The sequence below is a fragment of the Diadema antillarum genome, unplaced genomic scaffold (genome assembly GCF_040938485.1).
Source record: "Diadema antillarum isolate AM-2024a unplaced genomic scaffold, OU_Dant_1.0 scf00000224, whole genome shotgun sequence".
Lineage (NCBI taxonomy): Eukaryota > Metazoa > Echinodermata > Echinoidea > Diadematoida > Diadematidae > Diadema > Diadema antillarum.
Genome location: NW_027271113.1, coordinates 469,104 through 496,661, shown reverse-complemented (window position 1 = coordinate 496,661; position 27,558 = coordinate 469,104). Strand labels below are relative to the sequence as shown.

Genomic DNA, 27,558 nt, shown 5'->3' with positions numbered 1-27,558 from the left:
CGATAATGTACTCACCATTGATGCCGAACTGTCACCATCCTCATTTCGTCCCTTGGAAACACCAACAACATCCCCCTCATCATTCACATAGGCACTGGCATCAGAATAACTGTAAGAGGCCATTTTCTCAGTTAACTCAAACTGCTACACGTTCAAGACAAAGATCGCAATACTGATTTTACCTGTAGAATGATCGATGTTGTTCATGTTCACTCTTTATAAATGTATCAGAGCTCATCACAATCGGCTTATTTTGCATTGTTTTCCTCTATTTTTAACAGCTTCAAGGTTATATTTTTACCATAAGTTTTCTGACCTCAGCAGTGCACTTTTCGCTCACTCTTGCATATTAGCCCTCTTCTATCAGACAACTCCTTCCTCTTCGAGGACATATTTTTACTATCGGTTTTCTGACCTCATCAGAGTATTTTTCGCTCACTCTTGCATAATTATCCCTCTTCTATCAAACATCTCCTTCCTCTCCTATTGTACAACTACGTCCTCTTCAATGTCATATTTTTACTGTAAGTTTTCTGACCTTATCAGAGTACACTTCGTACCCTCACATGTCTTAATTACCCTAGTACCTCTCACAGTTATGGCTTTATCCCGTCAAAACAAATGTTCATCGACACAGCCTCCATACTACATGTCATATTCTGTTTCACTCCCTGTCTGATATGCAAATCGATCATCAGAGTACACTTCGTACCCTCGCATTTCACAGTAGACGTCGTCCATTCATGATATACTGTTTCACTCGCTGTCTGCTCTGACCGTCGGTCATCAGAGTACACTTCGTACCCTCGCATTTCACAGTAGACTTCGTCCATTCATGATATACTGTTTCACTGGCTGTCTGCTCTGACCGTCGGTCACTGTCTGATATGTCCGGCGCTCATCAGTGTACACTTCGTACCCGCACATTTCTTCCTCACATTGCTCTCGTTCCTCCAGCAGCTCTACGGGCTTTATCCCGTCAAAACAAATTTTTATCAACTCAGCATCAATACTATAGATTTATCGATACATTCATAATTTTCTTTTTCTCACTGTCTGATTTGCCCGCTCCTCCCTATTTTCAAGGCTACATTATTACTATAAGCTCTCTGACCTCTCCAAAGTACGTGACCTGATTTTCAACAAAATACATAGCGATACTATTTTTATATTTATTACTCTCATTTTTTCCCATTTTCTCGGAAAAATCAAGGTCGAATTTTTGACATATAGACGGGCTACACTACTGATGTCTGTATGATTATCTTATGTGGGTATGTTTGCGGGTGTGGATGCATGTGTGTGTGCAAGCATAGCAAAGGCGGACCTAAGTAAAGGCCCTATCATCAAAGAGGAACATAAAACAGCAAAATCAAGAAGGAAGAAGAAACGAGCGAAAAGGTGTCAATATCAGCAATTGCAACTGAAGTATAATGTGGTATAGTACGTCATGTCTCTACAACAAATAGAACATATAGATTACAGATGTCTTAATGATATGAATAAATGAGCGCAGAATCAGCAGCTGCGAAAGTTGAAGAAACCAATAACGGTCCAAATAAGGAGTTATACCCTCGCATCACGCACTACGCACGTACAATTTGTACTTATTTTTTACTTTTAAAACTCCACAATAATATTAGCGATATGCCTCTATTAATCAGTTGTTATGGATGCTACTTTTCTATAGGCCTACTCAACATACTGCCAGTATGCGCAAGGTTGGTTCGGTTGAGCCAGGGAGGTTTCGTCCCTCTTGTGGGGCCGATCGAGGGGGGGGGGGGGGGGGGGGGGGGGGGAGGGGGTTGAGGTTGCTCGTAATGCACATTCGCATTGATGCGGCGCGGCGGTACGCCGATGAACCAGCGCGCGTTATGAACAAGGAGCGCTAGCGCGACGCGGCAATTTCAATCAAGATTGAAGTTACGAAACGTCGAAAGATGGCTCGAGAACCTCGGGTAGTGATCCTGATTGACATGGATTGCTTTTACGTGCAGGTTGAGCAGCGACATAATCCTCACATCAAAGGAAAGCCTTCCGCAGTTGTCCAGTATAATGCCTGGAAAGGTGGCGGGTGAGAATTTATGTATTTACATCCAAATTAAGATCCAAGAATGCCGAACAATGGTATAGTCCCACGCGTTGAAGTTGGTGTCGTCAATTCCAATCGCCAACATCACCCAAGACGTGTAACATAAACATGATAAAAGTTAGATTCTAATTGTAGTGCTACAGTAACGTACTCGTAACGTTAGACATCTAGATAGATCCCCGTTATATTTTGTTTTTACTACACTATTGACAGTATGATAATACCTTGGTGTTATAGTCTACAGATAAGACTTAGGTAGAGTTCTAATTATTCTGCTAAATTTTTATACTCTAGAAACGGTCTAGATCGGCTATCTACTAGAGTAAAACATCCCGTTTGCGGCAGTTTAAGCATTGTTAAGGGTTTTTCCAACTTGTAAACAAATCAGGCAAATTATTTTCGACCATTTCATATATCATAGACAAGATTATTTATTAACGCAATTGTTTTCATAAAAGAAATTTACCATTGACCAACGCAGTTTTCGTGATTTACCAGGGCAAAACCCGGCACAATTTTCGCCGATAAGGGCGATATGAGACGTAGTATTTCTGCTTGCGGCACGATGTACAATCCCTATGCAATACGCGCGTGCTCCGCGATCTTTAGCTGAACGCCTTCACATGTCTCGCAAACATTGCGTAAGCGCCAATTCCCATTGCGAAAGCACGCGAAAATAGCGGGCGCACATGCATTGGCCGCAAACAAGATCGCAATTCTGGCGGTGTTGTTGATGTCTTTCTCGTGTTTTTCTCATTTTTTTTCGATGGTAACATCCACTTTCCGAAAAAAATGGCGGCCCACATCGGCTCGCGAAAGTTCTATTTTACATGAGGATATGTTTTCAAAATCCATGAACATCGAGAAAACGACAAAAAATCCCGTTTCTTGGACCATTGTTTCTTAACTGTTATGTTAAGAAGTACCGAAAATTTCATTTTGGATGCGATATGTTGTCATTTAGGTGAGAAAATTTCCTTTTCGTCAGAGATCGTGCCCATTTTATCAGTTGGTTTTTGTTGATTGCTAGTGTGTTAGTATATATCTAGTGTGCATGTAACAGTGCAGTGCTGTGTTTAGCGGTATATTACCGTGTATGTTGTACCTGCCGCGAACGGCTGCACGGCCGCATACTGCCGCAGTTACTCCATCTGTTTTTATGTTTATTGGTTTGATCACTTTTATGTCTTTTTTTTTGGGGGGGGGGAGCTGGAGGGGTGGGTGGATCTGAAAAGCTAACGTTAAAGGCATATTGATTGAGCACTCACATGACATGTATACTGTAGTAGCGTCTCTAACTGTTAGTGTTAACCGTTAGGTAGAAAAAAAAAGAGAGAGGAAAACACAAATAAGTATGTAGACTACACTGTGTGTAGCGAATGCTGAAGTCTTATATGTGTGCCATGTCATATGTGTAAGTGTTTGTCAGACCAAGTGATTAATGAGGCTTTGAGGTTTAGTTTAAAGTTTTTATGAAATGTCGAATGTATTTAATGTTAGTGATGTCTACTGTAAGTTTGCTCCTTGTGACAGGATTATTGCAGTGAGTTACGAGGCCCGGAAATTTGGTGTGACCCGTCAGATGCGCGGGGATGAGGCACGTCAAAAGTGTCCCGACATCCAGCTGGTGAAAGTGCCAGAGAGTAGAGGGAAAGCAGACCTGACTAGGTGAGTTTTGCATTATGCGTACACATAATTGCAGATATCAAATTGACAAATAGCATTCTTGATTCTTTTCTTCTTGCTATGATTTCTCCATCTCTCTGTTAAGCAGCTGATTGAAAGAATTACAATGTATCATCAGTGATTATTTGTGATGATACAAAAATATTTCTTACTGATATAATATTGCGGAATAGATTGAAGTATACTGTAACGAGGAATGTTCGCAAATTTCGCGAGCGCCGAGATTTGCGAAATGAAAATGCATGCGAAAGTTCTTGTCTACACTATATGACTTGAATGCCAGTGACAGTTTGCGAAAATTTCATGCCGCAAAAAAAGGCTGTTGGCTCCAATTCGCGAAAAATTCATGCCGCGATTATATCATGTTTTACAGTACTTCACTTGTGAGTCGCTGTGTTTGCAGTTGATAAGAAAATGAGATTATGTATTAAGCAACCCTTTAACAGGAATAGATGCTCGCAAGTTGGACAGGAGTAAATGATGAAATACTGACTTATATATCAAACTCTAGAGAATAGTTTCTGCGTTATGCGTTATCTAATACCAAAGTTGTCGAAAATACAGCTTCAGTGAAGATTTAGCAACAGCTAATCAAAAACAGTTGCCAGTCAAGGAGAGCCTACATGAACATCAGAATGAGTGAAAATTTTTTGCCGAGTTAGAGGTGTAAGGGAGCAGAACCATATACGTGATGGAGTACTCATAGCGGAACGAAGAAGCCAAATCGTTTCTTGACTGACATGATAGCCGTGAGCTTTTGATTCTGGACAATAGGGCTTATTACAGGATGGAGAGTTCATTAACGGTGACTGTCCTGCTCCATCCTGATTTATGTGCTGTTTACATTTCTGTGAATTAATAGGAACGTTTGCATCCACTTAACTGTGTAAGCTGTCACACGTGCACACGCTGTACCCTAACATACAGGTATTATCTTCACCCACACTCCCTATCCACCACTTTTTTTATTCTGCAGGTATCGTGAAGCAGGGGCAGAAGTGATCACAGTCCTGTGCAAGTACAGCAAGAGTGTGGAGAGGGCAAGCGTGGATGAGGCCTACGTGGATGTCACGGAGGAGGTACAGGAGAGGCTGTCGTGCATGGGGGAAGGTCGGGGCATTGAGGCATCCAGTCTCCCACAGACATTTATCAAAGGCTACGACACTGCTGAAGATGGGGTCGACATTGAAGGTGAGGCAGATGTCCTCTTCCAGCTCAATGTTGCTTTCATACCAACAACCACCATTTATAGGCAGCAGGAGATTTGTAGATGTGTGCCATTTTTTTCAAGTCTGAAGTTGGTCTTACACGGGCAAGCATTTTGTTTTCTGGTGTTACAATGTATTACACATCTTTCTGTTCATTTAAAAATATTGCAATGGCAAAAGTTTGTCACACACATTGAACATGGAGGAATTATTTCATCATGTTTTTGTTCAGCTTTGTTTGATTGAAATCTTTTTTTTTTTTAATTTTGTTTTGCATGGACAAGCAGTTGCAGATATGGAAATAAGATACACATCTGTTGGGTCATCTTTCCTCGAACATTGATGTTGAAATTTTGATCGATATTAGCATTGATCCTGAAATTGATTGAATCTTGGTTTGAGAGTGTGTGAGGTCATTAGTCATGTGCAGAAAGTTTACTGGTGAATGATTCATTTTTGTGTGTTTTAAGATGGAAAGGGCTGTGAATTGTATTCAAAATCAGTGGAAGATCGGGGGGGGGGGGGGCACACTGGGTGCGCGCCCCCTTTGTTTTTGGTTAAAACAAAAGAAATAAAAAGAAAAAAATTAATTTTGTGAAGGCGCCTCCCCTTTTTGAAATTCATGGATCCCCCCCCCCCCCGAAATTTGTGTTTGTTTGTTCTTTGCATTATTACTGTGTTCATGTGTTGGGGGAATGCAAAGTGACATGATGTAAAAAGAAACAAGGTATTTTGGATATTATTTGCAGATGTAAGAAGAAGAGGACTTGAGACTTGGCTGCAAACGGATGATGTTGAGATGAAAAAACTGGCTGTTGGTGCCATGATAGCAGAAGAGATGAGAACAGCTGTTGTCAAGGAGACGGGATTCCACTGCTCAGCTGGCATCTCTCACAACAAGGTACGTTTGGAACAAAGAACTAGAAACGGTAAGGACTCAGCAGAGGTGTTGTTTGCATAACTTTTTATCAACGCTGCCCCTCATCAACACAAAGTGTCGTATCAATATAGAAGATGCTTAATGTAGTTTCAAAATCACAAGAAATATGCCTACCATGTTTCCTTTAGATGCATTTGTTGTTTTGTTTTTGTGCTTAGGAAATATGTTTTGCATTGCAGCACAGCTTTCTGTATGATAGATCCTTTCATACGACTGGAGAACAAGTCTGATGATGCTTTTGTGCATTTGAAGGGATTGACTGCTGGAATTTGCTGCATGTTCCCATAACACAACAATGAACTTTGCTCCAGCCTAAAAGAAAGTCCCCTACTGTGTGCACCCCAAGTCTATGAACAGTTCACTCCTCTTGAAAATAAGTACCTGCCAGGAAAAAACATAACTTCTCTATGCAGCATTACAAACCCCAGTGAAAATGGCTATTGACCATAAACTTCCTGAGGAATGATTGGCTCTGAAAGTGAAGTGATATTTCCTCATTTAGTGACTCCTTCAGCGTATTGGTGGTCATGATTTTACTGGAATTTTGCTCAGTCGTGTACTGATATTGTAAAGTTCACAAATACTTTATATTCCATCTAGATGCTTGCAAAGATTGCTTGTGGATTCCACAAACCCAACCGGCAGTCAGTTCTACCACCGGCAGCTCTAGAGGGAGTGTTCAAAACAGTTCCTGTCAGAAAATTGTGAGTTTTTTTTTTCTTTTTGATTTGATTTGATTTGATTTGATTTATTCACAAAATGCATATACATACATATACAAATATGCACATAGTTTGTACATGAAACATATTACACATTTTGTCTGGATCGTCATAAGCTATGAAAAGCTTGACTGGGACGTCCAGTATGGATAACGTACACATATTATTATGTACATAAACATCAATTTTTTTTTTAATGTATTATGCGCGTTCAATTTGTTCATAGATAGGAAGATGAGAGAAAGAGAGAAAAAGAAAGAAAAGTGAAAGGAAAAGATAAGGAGAGGGATACTCTACATCATGGTAGTTAAAGGTATACGAGATTGACAATTCTGGTAACAACTAGCATAGAAAGACTCGCTGCTATTATGTACGTAGTGTACGTATGACAAAATAAACCTGTGAACCTGGGGTAAGACATTTGTTTCCAAATTTGTAACCTACAGAATGTACTTCATGCTCTGCTGCCAACAGAGTAGTTTACCATGGCATTCAAAACATTTATGCTCTTTTACCCATTCCAGAATCTGGTAGCAGGAAGATTTCAGTCGACTCGTAATCACAAAATATGTTGCAATGCTCTGCATCCAGTTGTCATAATTGTTCAACAAGGTTTTGGCATGCTTCTGGTTGTCAGGAGTAACCTTGTATCAAGAAAATGTGAAAAAAAAAGGATGAAGTTGTTTTTTAGCAGGTTTATTCTTTTCTCCATTTTTGTTTGAATGGAGGAAAGATGTACTAGAGTGCATAGTGCTTTTCAGGGTGTGAATTTTTCATTTTTCAAATAATGTGATTGATTAACGTGGCTGTGATGAAATTTTGTCCTGCAGTCGTAATCTCGGAGGGAAACTTGGCCACTCATTGTCAGAGGATCTTGGCGTGGAGTATATGGGTGACCTTTTGCGGTACACAGAGAAGCAATTGCAGATGAGATATGGAGATAAAACAGGGTAAGGAAGAATGAAAGGAGACTACTTCTTCCGTTTTAGCTTAGGTTTCTGATACACTGGTTTCCTGCATTCCAACTCGTTTGTGCCATAAATTTTGCCATTTACATATTGAAATAGCACAAGGTATGGTTTGGCTTTGACATTGACATTTTGTCATCATTTCATTTCATATCATTATCGTTACCAAAAAAAAAAAATGCACTGCATTTGTCAAATGGGTTGCTTTACGATGTGAGGCTGATATTCATTTGTTGACCTCACAAGTCAGAGTACTTTTTTAAACATCATTTCACTGCTACTAGTATATTCTATATCGTGGTCATCCAATGAATGCATTAAAGGTATTGTGTACCTTTGGGAGCAGTGATTTAAAAAATGTTCGAGTTATCACATTTGATGCATATGTGTGGGTGAGTTGTATCACAAAACGTCCTACCATATACAATTTTTCGCAATGAAACCTAAAATATAAGGAGATATCACAAATTTTTCTCAATAAACCATAACTGTAGACGGTTGATTCTTGAAATGATTGTATTGTATTGTTCTCATTTTGAATATCTAACAATACTTAACACTGATTATACTGATGATAATTTTTACATGGTTGTTCCTATCCCTATCTCACATTTTAGAACTATTTTAAAGCACTAAAGCTGGGTTTTTGTTTCATCTGCAAATGGTAAATAATGCCTTTAAGGGAGCATAGATAGACATTTGTATAATGTCGGATTGTTTTGGGGTTTTTTTCCCCCATTTGGAAATTTATGAAGTCATAACAGTGTTCTGAATTGATTCTGATTGTACAATTCCCTAAATCAATTCTGACTTTCCATATCATATCTTCTAGATATAGGGTAGGATACAATGTTTTCTTTGCTCAGTAGTCATCCATACAGATGAAGAAGGTGTTTACATACTAAGGAGCACATCTGTGTCAAATAATACTTCACTGCTCACACATTCTCTCATTTCAAATATTTACGAGATGCCAACTCCTTTTAGACCTTCAAAAAGTGGAATTACTTGAATTACTCAAATTACCTAAATTACCTATGATAATGCTCAGTAAGTCAAAGACTTGTAGAGGGTCATTCAAAGGATCCAATCCTGAGCCTGAGGAGTTCAATGTGATGTATCCACAGGGTAGTCAAAAGGAATAGAGTGTCCAAGTATTGAACAAAATCTTTGTGCTGCATAATGGTGCTGCTAATTACAATAATTACTAGTCATGTTTTCTCTCTCCCAATTTAGTTCCTGGCTGTTTGGTATATGCAGAGGCGTCGATGACGAGCCAGTCAGACCCCGGCAGCTGCCAAAGTCTACGGGTTGCAGCAAGAACTTCACTGGCAAAAATGCCCTCGACACCAAAGACAAAGTGAGTCACAGGCAGTCATTCTTACACTGCCATAAACCGGCACTTCTCAACCTTAATAAGCCGACGCCCAATTTTGGCTCCTACAATTTTTTTTTTTTTTTGGACCCATTTTGGCTCCTACAAATTTTTTTAAGGCATGCTTTAGCTTTAGACTACAAATTTTTCGAGGCCCATGTTGGCTCCTACAATTCTTTTTTTCAGGACCAACTTTGGCTCCTACAAATTTTTTCCAGACCCACTTTAACTCCAACAATTTTTTTCGAGGCCCACGTTGGCTCCTGCAAGTTTTTTTGCGGCCCAGTTAGATCTATAATAATCTTTTTTTTTTAATCTTTTTTTTTTTTGGTTAACATTACGGCCCATCTGCGAGAGATTCATGGACCACCAGTTGAGAAGCGTGGCCATAAACATAGGAAAGATAAAAATTATGCTTTGCGAAAACTTTGGGATATTTTTACATAGAAAGGGTCATGATGGTTTTTGTGTACAATTTCTTTCTTTCTTTTTTTTGAGAAAAAAACAAGAAAGGAAAATTGAAGCAATCAAGAGATGTATATAGGTTCTCATGTAAGGTTTCTTGTTACCATACTTTCAATCCATGAATAGGTCAAGTACTGGTTGAGATCCCTTGCTGAAGAAGTGGAACACAGATTACAAAGAGAGGAAGAACTGGTAAGTATTGACAGGGAACCATATTTCCTCTATCCTGATAGTTTCCCAAATTACAATCAGAAGTGCCAGTGTCTTTTAAATACAATTCAACTTCACACCCTGTGTAAATGCGTAGGCTGCATTTGTTCTGTCAAAAAGACAGAAAGGCAGACTTACAAATGCACACCCATGCACACACATAGAGACACCAGAGTTTTGCCAAAAAGCAAAGCTTTAGATACATATTCTCAAGAGCGCCAGCTCTAAAAAGCCATTGCGGTTATTTACATATCTGGACGTTTGAAGGTCATTGACAGTCAAATTCCGTAGTTTCAAAGAAAAACATAAACATAACTGAGGGTATGGTAGCACTGTATTACTGAAGCATGATTGAATTTGCAGAATTTTAATTTAATGTATTTAAAGTTGTGTATTTCTTTAAGGGATGGTACAGTATTGGTGGAGGCGATGATTAGGCATTTAACTTTTTGAGAGATACCAAGAAACCACTTGTGAAATAGTACAGAGCATGCCATTCTAAGATGGATTCAAAGTTTATTTGATGAAAATCGATTTTTGGAATAGCTGAGACATCAAAAAACAAAGTAAGATAAAGAGGTCATGGTAAAAGGTGGGCCCCACCTTTTATTAGGATTGCTGTATTTTCCGTATATCGGCCATTTCAAAACCAATTTTCACCAAATAAACGTTGAATTCCCCTTGGAATTACATGCTCTTTCATATTTCATAAGAGGTTTCTCATTATCTCACCAAAAAATGTTAGAAACCTGAAGTTAGGTCTCAACCGAACCTATACGATCCCTTTAAAACTCCAATTCAATTACATTGCCCATCCAGAATGACCGCAGAGCCAAACACCTGGCAGTTTATGTGCGGCAGGCAGGCACTCCTCCCACTACCGCCAGTCGCTCGTGTGCCATCTGCCACATCAGCAGTGAGGCCATCGCTAGAGACTGCTACATGGTCATTCAGAACCTCAACCAGGCGGGTAATCACCAGGCGGCATGGTGAGTGTGTGTGTATGTGTATGTGTGTGTGTGTGGGGGGGGGGGAACCTCTTCCTCGGGGGCTCCTTGAACGAATAATGTCCGAAAAATATGGTTCTAAGAAAATAACTGGAGGGGCATTGAGGCATTTGTGAAATTTTGTTGTCTGATCAAGTTATATTGTAGAGCTGAATTGGACTCCTGCAGTCTGACCTCTCCTATCTAGCCTCCCTTTATCTGGATCTCTCCATGATCCAAATACGATCTCGCCGTGATTTTTGTTTTGTTTTGTTTTGTTTTTGTTTTTTGTTTTTCAATCTATAATCACAGGGAAAAGGGGGATTCCAAACTCAGACAAAATTCCTGCATGAACTCACAAATTATTCCCAACATAATTTTCATCTAAATAACATGCATTTAGACATTAACTACCCAAATCCCTTATCCAGATGAACGCCGGTCCGGACATGTCAGGATAGGAAAGGTCGAACTGTATCCAAAGTCTCACAATACATAATTATTTCATTGTGAAACATCAGCAGCTTATCTGCTTTCAACCCTGTAATTCTCATTTTGCACTCAAAATGCTAAAAGTAATTGAAGTTTTGGCACATAATTGAGTGTAGAATTATCACTACTGAACTAATGATCATGCTTGCGAGAAGTTCACTGCTTGAATTGCATTATTGCCCCGTGTTCCTAGAAGTTTCAAAACTTCTAATGATACCTTAGCAGTAAAAACGTTTACACAATATGAGTCAATTTCAGTTAACTTTGCTGTGTTTTGTACTGTTGCAGATGAGTGGTTCAATACAAAATCTATTTAAACACTCGTAAAAATTATGCATGTTGTTGTTTCTGTGATGGTTCAGTCGACAGCAAATTTTGTGACAAATTCCATGCTGTAAAATATTCTGTGCTTGCAGCTGACAATTGGCAGTATGCGATCTTCCTTTCCTGTCTTTTAATACATTTTAGGTCACCTGCCATTATATGCCTTGGGATCTCAGCATCAAAGTTTGTTGACCTGCGCGGCTCAAAATCTGCAGCCGCATCCATTGATGCCTTCCTGAAAGCAGTTCCAAGCAGGTCAAGTGATCAGCCAGAAGAACCGAAGGGAACCGTGTCAAAAGCATCATCAAGGAAACGGAGCTCCATCGAAAGGTTCCTCACCCAGCCCAAGCCAGAAGACAGGGAGGGGGAGACGGAGATTCCCAGGGATGCAGCCGGGGAAACATTGCAGGGAAAGAAGCCTGCAAGCCCCAGGCGAGGCACCATTAAGACATTCTTCTCGCCACGGACGGATCGAGGGATTGATGGCAGTGATGGCAAAACAAAACTTAATTCCAAGGATGGCAATATGAAGAGCAATGATGGAGAAAGTAAGGAGCATCTTGGCGTGGCAAACAAAGTGTCAGATATGAACGTGGATAAGAGCAGGGTGAGTGGGGACTTGGTGCAAACCAACAGTCTTTGCGGTAGACACGTCACATCCGGAGACAAGATATCTGATGAAGATGAGCCCATCAAAGGGAAGTCATTTTTCGCCAGATTCAAGCAGAAGCAAGAAAGGGAGAAGGCTCGTAAGGAGAGCACGAGACATGAAAATAATTGTGTTTCCCAGGATATCAGCAAGGTTGCAACTACAGATGCCCTGTCAAATCCCCAGAGGCGTCTAACAGAGGCTAACTGTGCTGGAGCAGACAAAATCGAAATGAGATATCACGAACCCCCAGAACCCATGGACTTATCAAGTGATGACGACTTTGCGGATGGAAGGAAATATTCAGGAAATAATGTTAAAAGTTCTGCCAGTGTTCATCACAGTCAATGCAATATTTCAGAAGCTTGCTCAGGCAAAAGTTTGACTGATCTGAACAGCAAGCAAAACAGTGCCAGTTTCCAAATCCAGGAGGATTGCGGCCCTGCAGCATCTAAGAACAGGACAGCTGCGGAACGCACTCAGCCGACCGAAGATGAGATCCGGTGTGAAAAGTGCCACGAGATAGTCCCTGTGTGGGACTACCCCGAGCATGTGGACTATCACGTAGCCCTGGAACTGCAAGAGAGCGAGAGAGCCGGGGCCAGGACATCTGCGTCCGCTGGTGCAACCGATTCCAAGCCCAGGCCTGCACCCCCAATCAGGATCGGGAAGAAAAGGGGTAGACCGCCCGGTTCGAAGAACGGCACAAAGAAGGCAAGACCAGGCACAGATAATTCGGGACCGGGCACCAGCACCTTGCACAGTTTTTTCAAACCAAAATAGAGATGGAGCCCAAGTATAATTTTGATGTCTCGCTCCTTTGCATTAATTTAATTTTCTTGATTTTTGATGGGTGTGATGTTGGTAGAGATTTATTGTTAATCTGCAATTAACTTAATGGTCTTGCCTTCACTCCTTCTTCATGTCTGATTTATTCCAGTCAGAAATAATATTTATCCTTTCCATTATATGAAATATATGATATTTCCTTTGTCACAGTATGTAACTACAGCAAATACTGATTAGCAGGAACTAAGTTTGATGCAGTGTGTATTTATGTATGCATATATGTTTGTATATTTCTCTCTGTATATATAAAGTATAATTATATACATATGAACATGTGTTTGTTTGCGTGTGGGTGTGTGGAATATAGTATAATATTTGATACTGTAAAAGCGGAAATTTTTTGCATGAGGAATTTTTTGCACTCAGCCAGGTAAGAAGAATTTTGTAGAATCAAAATATAAAATTGTGTTGCATACAACGAGCAAAAAAAAAAAAAAAAAAATGCATGTTCTTGTACTCGCGTGAGATTCCTATTGCACCAAATTTGCAAAAATTTCCACTTTTACGGTATTGTAGAAATTATAAAGGTTCATAAATTTATGATTTGCAATGCTTTGGTATGCACTGGTTTTATTCTTAAACATATTCTGAATTCTTGTGCACAATTCTACTCAGGGCTTTGTATATAGTATATACATACTAGAAAACCCAGCTCTAACCAAGGCAAGTAGTCTTCTTCATAATGACAAGTGCAAGCCTCTTGATCTCACAAAATTATCAAACCATAATTGCGATGTCAATGCCAAACTTACCTCCTTCGAGCACCATTCTATCATGTTTATTCAATGGGAGCAAATTTCTGGTGTGCTCTTACAATTTGCTGAGACACCGGGGCAAATGTGAACAATCCGGTGCTGTAAAGAACTTATGTAGTCACTCTCAAAGTTGTCGTGCAGTTCTGTGACAGTATTTGCTAGCTAATCAGATCAAAATTATTAGTCATTCCTTGCTCAGTCCTGACTTAATAATATCCTATCTGACATGATGTATATATTGTAGTGTGATTTCAAACAAATCATGTAGCAATGATTTAATTTGGGGAAAAGAATGTCTTATCATGCATGTCATAAGTTGGTGCACTACTGTTAAATTTATAACGATTTAGGCTAACATCATGGATGCCAACCCTATAAACAGCATTGCAGCATTCTGAGGGCTGAAATGTTGTATTTTTGGTGAAAAAAGTTTTTTACCTCTCCTGCAATAGATGTTGGCAGTAATACATTTTGGAAAAATCAAGATTTTTCACAAAACCTACTGTACATGTATTTTTGCTCCCCCCCCCCAAAAAAAAAAAAAAGAAAAGAGAGAAAGAACAAAATACACAAGACTGTTATAAAGTAGCAGTTGGCATCTCTTGATAACCAGGGAAGATGGACAATACAAGATCACTTTTTAGGAGCACTTCTACAAAGCAGCAGAATTTCATCAGACCACCATTGGGGGACTAACTGTACAGAAGTTGTTACACTGTATCAGAATCCGTCCCCTTGGGGCCTTGCAGAGGGGATGGATTCATAACGGCAATGTTCTTCAGATTAGGAGTCGTGTCAAACAGAGATTTCAGTGTCTTCAGTTATTCCTATCATCTGATCGAATCAGAGGAATATTTTTGATTGAAAGACAAACTGCAGATTGGAACGAGGACAAGTTTTATTCATGCTTTTGCCGTAAATAAAACTTGCCGAAAGCCCGCTGACATAATTTGAATTGGGAAGTGCAAGTTGTGTTATCTCAATAGTAGTGTACAATGTAAATCTGGTATAAAGAGATCTAATAATGCCATACAGCACTCTTTTCTTTGTGATCCAAACGTACCAAACTTCCCTTGTTTCATGCATTCTTTCCACTGATGATGTAAAAAGGTTCCCTTCATAAATTGAAAAAAAAAAATCCTAAAGTCTGTATCCTCCAGGCACCTTTGTACATGTATACATGTACCAAGTTCCCACTGCATATGTTTGAAGACTACTGTACATGTCATATATATAGCAAGTCTAATTTTTTGCGAATCGGGACTTCCTGACTATTTCGCGAGTGGTTAAATTCGCGATTGTGGAGTACAGTACTAAACATAGAAATGTATGCGTGCACGTCACATTCATATTGGGATGAGAGCTTAATATTTTTGGGTGTTTTCAAATTTACTGTATAGCACACGACTCGCGAAATTCATGAAAATGAAAACAGAGACTCCAACTCTCCCGTTTTCGACGGGAGATCTCCCGCCGAAAGCCCATTTTTGCACAATCTCCCGTTCTCCCGTTTGAGATTTGATTTCTCCCGCCCTGGCTCTGTGTCTCCCGGTGAAAAGGATTTCTTACTTATTTCTATCGTATGTTGAAAAAAATAAGCCTTAGATAGCACCAGAGAACATCTAGAATCCTAGGAACTTCGCACTTCGCACACATCAACTTGGAGTCTCCCGTTTGCTAGGGGTTTCGGGCGGGAGAATCTCCAGATCAGAAGGTGCTTGGGGTTGGAGTCTCTGTGAAAACCTCACGAAATATTTGGCGTAGACAGTAGTTTTCCTGGTCCCCCTATCGTTTGTGCTATCCACAACTCGTTCACCCTTTTTGCCACTCATCATGTGTGATACTGTATTGCACTAACAAGGTGTTATTCTGCATCATTTGTGGTGCACGGGATGTAATAATGCTATCCCAGTGTCTTCCAGACTGCTGTTTGCACAAAGGCATGTTTCGATGTAGTACATGTACAATGTAGTGATACATTTGTAATTCCTTGTTTGCTTAGCATGTGAGATTACCATCCAGGTGTTTGAGTACATTTTCACGTTCTGCCATGATATTGCATCATGTGTTTCACAGAATTCTGGCTACAAGTCATTTTGTGAGAACCACAGAGCCGTTTTAAGCCATGATGGCACTCAATATCTGGCATGTACAGCCTTTTGCTTCTTTTTTTTTTAAGTTTGGGTGTAAAATGATGAAAATCGAATGGTTGTTCAAGGACATGTGCTTGACATACAGAGTGCAATAGACTCTTGAAAGCTTGTGAAGTGCAAATAGTTTTAAAAAGATATTTACATGTATACAGTGTACCAAAATAAAAAATGAAATAAAACCCTGTTATGCAATGCACAAAGACTCAGATATATTCAGACCAAAGCTTACCATAGTTTCATGAACTTTATAGTATTTATTGAAATATTTCATTTACATGTATAAATAATGTATGATTGAAATAAAAGAACACGACAAAACAGACGGGATACATGGCAAACAAATCTAAAGAGTATAAAAATAAAGTTGTGAAAGAGGAAATGTATTTACCCTGAAATAAAACGACCCTAATGAAAATCATGGCAAGTTGAAGTATTGCAGTGAAATGTACTTCTCGTTTGTTACGAATAAAATTGCACCATGATATGCGGTGCAACAGACTTGAATTCTGTGGCTTGTGCGGCATTTAACGCTTGTGGGTCTCCAATAGTAAAGTACTGTGCCAACACTTGTTTCAGTTCAGCATTTACAAGAAGAACAGGAAAGGAAAAGTATTATCTCTATTTCGGAATTCACTACATTCCCCACACTGCTAATCTACTAGCACCTTACAGCATGAAATGAGTTGATAAAGACCACAGAAGTTGTTTATGTTGGGAGTTGTTGCAAAAACACCAAATGCTCCACCACCTGAATATCAAAAGAGTTTTTCCTAAACATTTTCTTTTTTTTTCCCTCCATTTTTGTTCACCACGTGATAAAAATTCATAAATGAAATATCCAGTTACTTTGGTGAAAAGCCACACTGAGATTTCCTTATGTGTATAGAGAGTCAAGAGCCTTATTAAAAATATTTTGATTCCATAGAGAAAAAAAAAAATGATTACCAGAAGATTAGACTTTATGAGCAGATGGATAATGTGTATAATTATTTGAGCTTTGGTATTCATGTGTACAGTACAGAAAAAAACATATGTATCATAGCATTACATAGAGACCTTGCACCGTGGTTTCAGTTGACAGATACACTTTGTGTAGCAAACAGTGTGTGCAAATGGAGAGGTTTTCTTGCTTTCTTACAGCTGTGGTGGAGTTACATGTGTATGCTAGCAAAAATATGTGTTGGGCTTTAACTTGATCTTCATAGCAGTGTCTTTATTATTTTGATATTGCTGCCATGAGCTTAAGACTTGCAAGGTGAACTGAAATTTATTTTAGAAACTCGAAGCGTTTCCCTCCAAACTCCATGCACTTTCACTGAAACAATTCTGCACCTCACTGCTGTATAAAAACACACAGTCAGGCTGGCATGTGGTGAGTACTGGTACAACGGAGTGGGTAAGAGATATCAAAAACCTGGACAGGAATTGGTTAAAAACTGCAGGGTCCCCATTTCATAAGAAGTTGATATGATAGCAACTCTTGCTGGAATGGCAATTGTCACTGTAACGACAAGAATCAAGCTTCCTGACTGGCTGTTGCCATTCTAGCAAGAGTTGCTATCCTAACATCTTTTATGAAATGGGACCCAGGTCTTCACCTTAGAATGACCAGTGATACATGTACATAAATATTTGTCAAAATTTGAACAATCAACTTCCCTTCTCCCTCCCCCCCCCCCCCCAAAAAAAAAGGGTACGAAAAAAAAAGGATAAACCAGGGCTCGACACTAACGGTGGCCCGGTGGCCCGGTGGCCCAGGGCCACCAAAATTTCAGAAAGGAAGAATTTGGTGGCCTGATCGAGCAACCAAAAAAGGTCAGATGTTTGCCTTTGGGCCACCAATAATAAAAGTTAGTGTGGAGCCCTGGATAAACAAATAATAAATCCATGATGACATGATTCTCCACCTGTCTTGTGGTATTACACATATTGATGCCAAGAGAAAAATCTCCTTTCTGACATTGATCATATTGGAAACAACTACATATTCTCCGCAGGAGAACAAACCGGAGGTTGGGCACACACTAGAGATATACGGATGTGTTTGTGAAACCAGACACCCCCCCTTCCCCCCCCCACCCACCCCTTCTCCCAGATCTAGCACACCGCAAGACTTTGAACAGAAAGGGGGGAAAAGATCTTACCGGTTTCACACAGATATGACAAGACGTAACACATATAAACAAAGACAGTGTTTTTGTTTTTCATAAACGTAGAAGCCATTTGCCTCTTCAGGCCAGCTGAAGATATTGAATATTTACCTCTCATTTCATTTCATATACACTCACATATACAGTCATGTGGAGTTTGTGCAAAAAACAAAACAAGAAAAATGAGTTGACCTTTGTACACCTGATATAATAATAGTTTCTATGGATGAGATATCAATCGTACAGTAGTCCACCGGCGCATGAGGAAAGATTCTGAAAAATGCAGAAATGCTCACTTCTATTTTTGCAATCAGAGTGCATGTTATGATAAGTTGTCCCCCAAACAGACCTGCACAATATCTAATTTCGCTGTAATATCAGTAGTACTGACTTCGACCAGATCTGCTGCAACCAAAAAAGCAACAATTCTTTAATTCACTCTTTTTCGTGTGCCTGAACATCACACGGTGCCTTAATCCCTGAATGTAAGTGGGGCGACCCCAACAAAGTGTCCTGGCACACGATCTACAACGCAGTGGACGATTAGTGCATTCTTCTTTTTTCTGCCAAATTACAAATTTCAAGTACAGGAAATGTCCGTTATAACAAAGTCATCATAACCACCGATTTTACCTCACTACAATGGGTACCACATTGAAAATGTGCTTTAAAAAAAGGGATCAGCTAATTATAGTAAAGGAAAATCAGGACCACTGAATTCACGTCATTAAAAGCTGTACCTCAATGTAAGCAAGCTTATTATATCGAGGTTTCCCTGTAGGTACTAGCCTTTTGCAAAGGCAGCTCACTATGATTTGAGGACACGCACAGAGAGAGCAGTGGTCTCGCACACGCAGTGCGCGAGCGGCGAACTGCAAGCGTAGCGAGCTCACTCTGACCCAGCTGTGTGCAAGTCCGCCACTCGCTGTGTGCGAATCCACCACTCGCTGTGTGCGAGTCCATTGCCAGCTGCCTTTGCAAAAGGCTATGTAGGTACATGGAGTTCACGCTGTATGAATCTTGATAATAGTCATGCCAAGTTGGGACCACTGATATCACCAGTGTGCGAGCATCTTCTTACAATTATGCCAGCGACAAGTTGGACAGGAGGCATGGTCATTACAGTCAACCTTGTTTAAGTCGAATAATGGCCTCAGTCGAAGGTCTTTTCAAGTCCTTTTCTTTTTATATTTTATTGATTTTAACCCCTCATAAGTCGAATTTTCTATAAGTCGAAGCAATTTCTTCAGTCCAAATAGATTCGACTTGGGCAAGGTCGACTGTATTTGCCTTCTACACTTTTGCCTGTGTCAGACAGTAACACCTGGGTAAGTTGGTTTTTGCCAATTATTTTCTTAACACCAAAGGCCTGAACCTTTATCTTGTAAGTAGGAGAAGAAAGTGGATGGTTATTTGTCAACATCTGCCATTGCATTGCATTCACGATTTCTGGAATGTTAAAAAAATACAATTGTATGCACCCAAAGTGATTAAAGCAAGAGAGACTGACGGACATGTTAATTGCTGATATTCTCTGGCCCTTTATCCACTACAGGGCAATCTAGTTATTACAAAGTCAGATACAGCTAGACATCTAATATTGCAAGATATTTTCGCAGGTCCCATTCATTAGGTATTCTTTTGTTTATATCCCTGAAATAACAAAATACCCCATAAAATGAGCACTGGCGACAATGTGCCAATTTCAGGTTCCAGTAAACGATGATATCAAAGCCCCCAGGAGAGTTTTGGTGACAGATTATTATTTTGCAGGGAGAACCTCTCTTCTTTCTGAATGTTTGATTAACTCGTAAATCCTATGAACTTGTATTTTGGTTTATACTGACATGAACAATTTCAAAAAGTCATAAAACAATGACACAAAAATTACCGGTAGTTTGAAGACACTTTAATAAAATTTCATATACTAACATATATTCAGGAATGTGGGATTCCAACAGATATTTTTCACGTACAAATGATTTTGTCAAAAATCTGAAACAATTTTGGTCTCAATGCATTCTTTTTCCTTTAATTCTTGTATGAACTGCACTTAAAAAAAAAAAAAAAATGTGGTGTTCCTTCCAAAAGGATGGGGATTAAAGTTTGATATTTTCCCTCCATTTTATTTCCTTTCAAAGATAAAGGTCTGAATCTGTTGAACAGAAGGGCTGTGATGTCACTGCAAAAAATTGGCAGTGAGTTTGAGGCATGTAACTTCCAATGGTATGCTGTGAATCTGGCTCCACGCAAAGCACACTTCAGACATAAATAAATGCTTTTAGGTTTTTGTTTCTGTATAACTTTTTTTCTTTCTTTTTTCTGCAGACAGACACAAAGGCTGTTGGTTGTATGGTATCAGCCATACTACACAAGTTCTACAGATTCAAATACTAAGCCATAAAGAACCCACCACCCACATAACCGCGACCCCAAATGAATCAAAATTAGATGCTTGGATCTTTTTCTGCATATGTATGTTGTATGAAGGTAAATGTAATTGTCCGAACCCTGATCTTGAACAGAACCTTTATTACAGCATTATAAAAAACTGCCCAACAGAAAGAGTGAAGGCTGTAAAAATGAAGTGATCTGTCTTGAAAACAACAATGAATGAAATGATCAGTTGAGAGGGAAAAGGATCTCTCTTAAACTGCACACAGCATTAGCATCTTTCTGCTTCTTAAACTGTCTAAATGTTACATAACAGGTAGATATTATTCACGGAAGAGCCGGTACAAGCCTTCCAACTCTCCTTCCTCGTAAAGCTTATCATTGCATCTCTTTCGCAGCATTATGGTGTAGTACAATCAATGTTATCACATAAAGTAACACCAGTGAAAAAAGATAACTGGGGGGTGTTTCATAAAGCTGTTCGTAAAGTTACGAATGACTTACGAGCGACTGATGATCAGTTCTTGTGCTGAATTGTGGAATTCTGATAAGTATAGCACATCAGAACTGATCACCAGTCGCTCATAAGTTGTTCATAACTTTATGAACAGCTTTATGAAACAGGGCCCTGATTTGTTTCATTCAAAAGCATCTAAAAAGTGTATGCAGTTTTCCTTGAGATAGAAAAGCAATACAGAGCTATTATTGTGAGTGTGTGTAAGCAATTTGGGCAGTATGTCAGAAATTCACACTCCAGCATTGGCTCTGATGTGACATGTGCTGGCACTGTGCCTAAGACAGACTGTTGTGATGCTGAAGCAGATTGTCAAGTGGTCCTACAGCAAAGCCGATCAACTCTTAATGACTACCTAACCCCAGCAAACCAATGCCCCAAAATTAAGTCAAAGTGTCCCTCATGCTGATAAAGGAACTCATAAAAGCCATTGTATCCCCTGCCAAATGAAGAAAATAATACTCATTATTCCAATCTTGGAACTCGAGCGCGATTCATAAATAGGTACAAAAAAAAATCTCAGTTCTTCCTTCCTTCAGCAGTACTTGTCCATAGAAGAGGTATTTACACACAACTTCAGAAAATTAAAGATCTTAACACGCAGCATCTTTCAAATGACAAATTATCAAAAACATGAAATAACGAACCTTCCGTTTACAAAATAGACATCTACTGGCACAAATTTTGCTCTTGAGATTCGATACAACTTACGAAGACATTTCATCAACTTTTACACACCATACCTCTCATCTTGTGTTTCTTACCCTGGTCAATTAAAAAAAAATAACTCAGAGTCAGCCCGAAGACGAGGTTAAAGAGAGACTTCATACATTGAATGGTAAAAGCTTTGCGAGCTTAGACACTTGTTCATGTTTTGCATCCAATGGTTAAACTAGTCTTGTTCTTGTTTTTTTCGTCAGGAGACAGCGCACTGGGAAGTAGATTGTCGACAAACCACCATCAAAGTCCACATAAATGCACCATGGGAGACATTGTGCTATTCATGAGTGTGGTTTGTTTGTTTGCCTGCTTTTGGTGTTTTCGCCAGGCACAACAGTACGCTGCAATCTTCAGAGCCAAAGGGCGTGGTCTGTACGGGATCTAGTGATGCACCTCCAGCAGTGAGGAGCGTCAAGGTCCCAGAGTTCGCATGGTTTGGCTCGAAAGGAATGATCGTAGCGTGGTCGCATCTCTTGCATATATTCCCTCCAGCAGAGTCTGCTTGTCTTGCCATACAAGTGTTATAAAATCTCTGCTTTTCTCTATCTACAAAACATCTGTCAATGTCTCCAGCACACTGATTTTTGAAAATGAAAAATAACAAAACAAAACAACAATGAGAAGTTCAGCCTCGCTCAAAATAAATGTTCTTTTTCTGGGCAAAACCACCAGAATCAAAAAAAAAAATAATAATAATAATGACGAAATGAAAGAGCAGTTCTTGTCCTTTGCTCAGCAAGACAGCATCTGTCAGTAGATCAGCCGTTAATGCTGCTAGCACATGTACCATGACACACAGCACACTTGGGTTTCAGTTCCGAATTAGGGTGAGGAATGTCTTCATTAAAACTAGGTGCACTCCATCACTTTGTACATGAATGTATATATATATATTTATATCTATATATATATTTGCATTGTAACCTTAAAAGAGTATTTTCTATTTGTTGTTGTTGTTCTTTCAGCCATTGAGTCGAGGAATTCCATCGCAGAAATCGTCAAGATCACACTGCTGTCCCACGCCTTGGGGTTTACGTCTATACTGTTGTGTCCTTCTGCACATGAAGCGAGTCCATTTGGTCTATAATGAAGGACACCGTGTGTCTCTTGATTGTTTCTAGATGGCGCTCTAGCTGCTGAATTCGCTGCTGCATGCTGCACATTTCCTGTTTCAGTTTGGTGTTCTCCGCCCTCAGTGCATCACGGTCCTGACAGGAAACGAACAGTGAGCAAGAAAGAGCAGTAAGACAACTGAGAAATTATGGTGTCACTTTAATACACTCAATACTCTGTACTTGTGAAAACTGTGAGTTTCTTTCTCTTCCTTTATTATTAAGTAACTTATAAAGCAAACTTTTTCAGTACGGTTTTGGTTGTTGCAGCACTTAAATCTGTTGGCAGAATATGCTCAGCTTTAGCTTAGAGAAGCATGTCATCAAAGGAGAAATGCCTCTTCTGTACAACAATAATCAAGTGAACAGAGTTGGATATAGGAGAAAACGACAACCAATTGCAATGTTGCAAATCATAATTACGATATCTAACACAAAATTGGCATCTCAAACTACAGTGTATACCCTTCTTCACGTCATACTCCTCATCAATTTGTGGTTTAAAATCATGCATTCTTTCTACTGTTTCAAGTCACACATTTTCTCAATGAGTGAAGTTCTCTGAAGGCCAGCCAAGAAAGTTCTGTCGTTACATATTTTGTGGTAAATACAAAACTGACTCCTTCAATTACACATTCTTTTGATTTTCCCATTCACTCTAAACGCATGAAGAAACTAGAAATGTCGCTACGGCGACTGGTATGCCTCCGCCATAATGCATGGTTCTCCTAATAGGTCTATAGTACAATGTCTTGACAATGTGTGATGACAGTTTCACACAATTGGCAAAATATTAAAATGACAGGTTTGCCACAAATGTGCTGAATGTTCACTTTCCTAGAACTAGGTTCAATTGGGTGAATGATTAAAATGTCAGAGTGCAGGTATTTGGGGGAACTGATGATTTCTACTTGACTTTTGACCCTTTTATAAGTTTATGCATTGAGTAATTTTCAAGGTATTAAGAAAAAGTATAATTTCAGTATCAAATGGTAAAATAGTATTATCTAAACCTGGCCTTTGACCTTTGACCTCACAGTTCCAAAGAGAATTACTGTTAGGTAGAACATGCATAAATATGTAAGTTTCATGATGATAGCTTGAGTTACTTTCGAGATATGGAGGAAAAAGTGCAATTTAGCACTTTCACTTGACCTTTGACCTTTTGACCTTTGGGCAAGAAACTTCCCACAGAATATAATATTGGGTAATACATGCATACATCAAGTTTTTAAAAAAAATCCTTCAGGCATTGCATAAATATAAGGAAAGTAGTGATATTTTGAGGAGTTGACCTTGACCTTTGACCCCTGACCGTTGACCCATGACCCCCAACTTCCCTAGATAATCACTGCCCATCAGTACATGCATATATACTAAGTTCCATGAAGATACCTTGAACCATTTGCGAGATATGGAGAAAAACATGAAATTTCAACCTATTTTCTCACAAAATAATCTGTGACATTTGACCTTTGACCCCGTGACCCTAAAATCCAAATAAAGTATTATCCCCCCAGGATATACCCTTATACCAAGTTTGATGTAAAACCACTACACGGTTCTTGAGATATCGACAAAAACAAAACGGGACGGACGTATGGACGTACGGACGGACGGACGACCCGAAAACATAATGCCTCCGGCCACTTCGTTGGCGGAGGCATAAAAAAAATAGGGGGAAGAAATATTTTCTCCACAAGCAGTGTCGCATCCATGTGTACAAAAGGATTCAAGACTGCATAATGATAATAACCACAAGCACGGTTCCTGTATAACAGGCCCAGCTTGGAAGAGCGAGGCTACCCTTACCCCTTCGGCCACCACAAGCTTCTCTCTCAGGTCCGTCTTCGAGGCCTTGAAGAAGACGCTGGAGTCGGAGCCCGCGGTGCTCCCGTGGTCGCCGAAGCTGCTGCTGCTGTCGTCCTCGCTGAGCTCGCTAAGCCGCCGGCCGTTGCAGATGATGCCCCCGTGCTCGTGGGGGTGCTCGATGTCCATCTCGTGGTCGTCGCTCTCCTTGTCCGACTCCGGCGGCGTGTTCGGGATGAGGTCCTCCGTCTGAGTCGCCGTCTCCGTGAGGCGGGACGACTTCTGCCGCAGGGAGATCCGCCGCTTGTCCTCCCATGACATGTTCTTTACTTTTACCACTAGAAAAACAAAAGAGGCATGGAATTTGTACATACTTTAAAGGATATTTGTAATAAAACACTCTCTCATTTGATCCTTCATGGAGCATATGGTTGTCAAGATAAAACTTTTAAAGTAACTCTCCGTGTTATAAACATGTATACGTAAGTGTGAAAAGATTTTTCATTCCATAAAACTACACAATGCAAAATATTTTTATAGATGAGTACAGGGTAGTGAAAATTCATCAAGACTTCTAAATGCAATTACGTTTTGTGTTTATACACATATCATCAACTTATTCAGTATCTTTCTTAGTAAACTAAAGTATAATGATGAAATAAAGCTAACATCCTTCTCATTCATTTCTCTGCAAGTAATTTATGGTTTGCTTGACACACTTGTCACTCCTTTACTCTATGCAAAAACAAGAGATGTAAGCATAATATAAATAGCACAATGAAAATCATTCATCTGTACTCCCAGGAAATTTCAACATTTCAATTATCTGAAGTTGACACACATTCCTCCTTGGTCTTTTTGATGAATACATTTTTGGAGATTAAAGGCATTATTTACCATTTGCAGATGAAACAAAAGCCCAGCTTTAGTGCTTCAAAATAGTTCTAAAATGTGAATTAAGGATAGAAACAACCAAAGTAAAAAATTGAATCAGTACAGTAAATGTTAGGTATTGTTGAATATACAAAATGTGAATAATAGGTATAATAAAAATGTTTCTAGACTAAACCGTCTACAGTTATGGTTTATTGAGAAAAATAGTGATATCTCCTTATATTTTAGGCTTTATCGCAAAATCTTTATATGGTAGGATGTTTTGTGACAAAACTGACCTACACATACACATCAAATGTGATATCTCAAATATTTTTAAAATCACTGTTCCCAATGGTAAACAGAACCTTTAAGAAAATGAAACATATACTGTATACGCCGAATATTTCGCGAGGTTTTTACTGTCATGAATTTCACGAGTCAGGTGCTATTCGCGAAATTAAAGATGCGCGAAAATATTGACTCTGATCCCGATGTGAATGTAACGAATGCGTGTACACTACTCCGTTCAGTACAGGACTCCACGATCACGAATTTAACCACTCGTGAAATCGTCGGGAAGTCCCGATTTATTCGAGCTTAATAGACAATACTGAATACAAAGACCAGTCTCTCACCTCCACCATTACTTGTCTCTTTGTGACCATTCAGCCCGTTCATGCCGTTCACCCCGTTCACTATGGGGCCCCCGCCGTCCATGGTGTGGCGGCGCTGCAGCGCTCCGGCGTTGGGCGAGGACTGCGAGAGGCCCGCCGAGGCGGACGCGGAGGAGACGATGACGCTACCGTTGAGGCCCTGCGACTTTTTGCTGCGGCACTCCATGACGACACGCTCCTTGCAGTGCTTGTGGGCGTTGATGCCGCAGATCTTGCACTTGTGGCCCTGCTTGATGAGGCCCCAGAGCAGGCCCGTGCAGTGCACGCAGAAGGTCGGGCTGAAGTAGGTGTGCACGCTGAAATTGTGTTTGAAGCTGGTGCTGAGGGCCAGGCTCTGGGCCCGCACAAAGTAAGACTGCATCTCTGACTTGCTGATCAGTCCATCTCTCCTGCAGGGGGTGGAGAAGGAGGAGATGGGAACGGAGATGGGTTAGGGATGAATGATGGAATGATCATGAGGATATTACAGGGTATCTTAAAGAATTTTGCCACAGAAATTTGTAATCACTAGAATGACCATCTGAGTTTCACTGCACATAATGTATTGGAGAGAAATTAGGTGGAACTGGATTGATTCTTTAAACAGATACAAAATTAAATTTTCACAAAATTTGCCAATTTGAGAGAATTTCTTTATTGTGTTGCCAATTTATAGATCATTTATACTTATAGCAATTAAGAAACTAATGAAAATTTGCAACATGAACAATTATTCACAAACATCAAAGTGGTCAAATTGAAGAGATTTGTCATTGTCAATGTTTTTATATTTCACAGGGTGACCCTATTAAACATTCGCAAAAAGTTGTAACATTTGTCATAAGAAGATACATAACAAAACTTCAGAAATGTATGTTCTAGGACTAGTTGCTTTTTAACTGGCATTAAAGAGATCAGCTGTAGTGTAAATATTGTCAAGAAGACAGTAAAACCAGACATTTTCACCTGCGTGAAAATTTCGCAGATTTTGCAAAGAAGCAACAATTTGCGAAATTACAAATGCATGCAAAAGTTTTTGTCTACGCAAACCCGTACATGTAGCTTACTCGTAATTCTGTCATGGTGGGCAATTCGTAAAAGTTTCATGCCACAAATGTTTCTGGTTTTACGGTATTGTCTCCGTCATGTTTGAAAAGTCGTCAACAGAGGGCGCAGTCTCCACTAGCCTGGGGACTAACATTAACTAAACTGCAGTGATGATCAGACATTGAGAATCAACCCACCTGTCAGCATCCAGCACACAGAAGGACTCCATGAAGGGGAAGTTGCTCGCGATGCTCTGAAACTCGCTGTAGGTGATGTAGCCATCCTTGTCGTGGTCGTAGTTCTTGAACACACCCTGCATGCAGAGGAGTAAAACAACTGACAGTTTTGGAATGGAGTATGCGCAGTTCTTCAGCCATATATTCACGCTACCTGGTGGTTGATTCATCGT

At 39.7% G+C, this 27,558-nt stretch overlaps 1 protein-coding gene across 1 annotated transcript; it reads left to right on the top strand.

Annotated features, from left to right (window-relative positions):
* The first annotated feature begins 1,940 nt into the window (after nt 1–1,940).
* LOC139724626 (DNA polymerase eta-like) lies at nt 1,941–12,900 on the top strand. Its single transcript, XM_071635758.1, has 10 exons — nt 1,941–2,074; nt 3,626–3,760; nt 4,755–4,969; nt 5,736–5,887; nt 6,527–6,630; nt 7,479–7,598; nt 8,853–8,976; nt 9,583–9,648; nt 10,486–10,655; nt 11,613–12,900. The coding sequence occupies exons 1-10, from the start codon at nt 1,941–1,943 to the stop codon at nt 12,898–12,900; spliced, it is 2,508 nt and encodes an 835-aa protein (XP_071491859.1).
* Nucleotides 12,901–27,558: the final 14,658 nt, after the last annotated feature.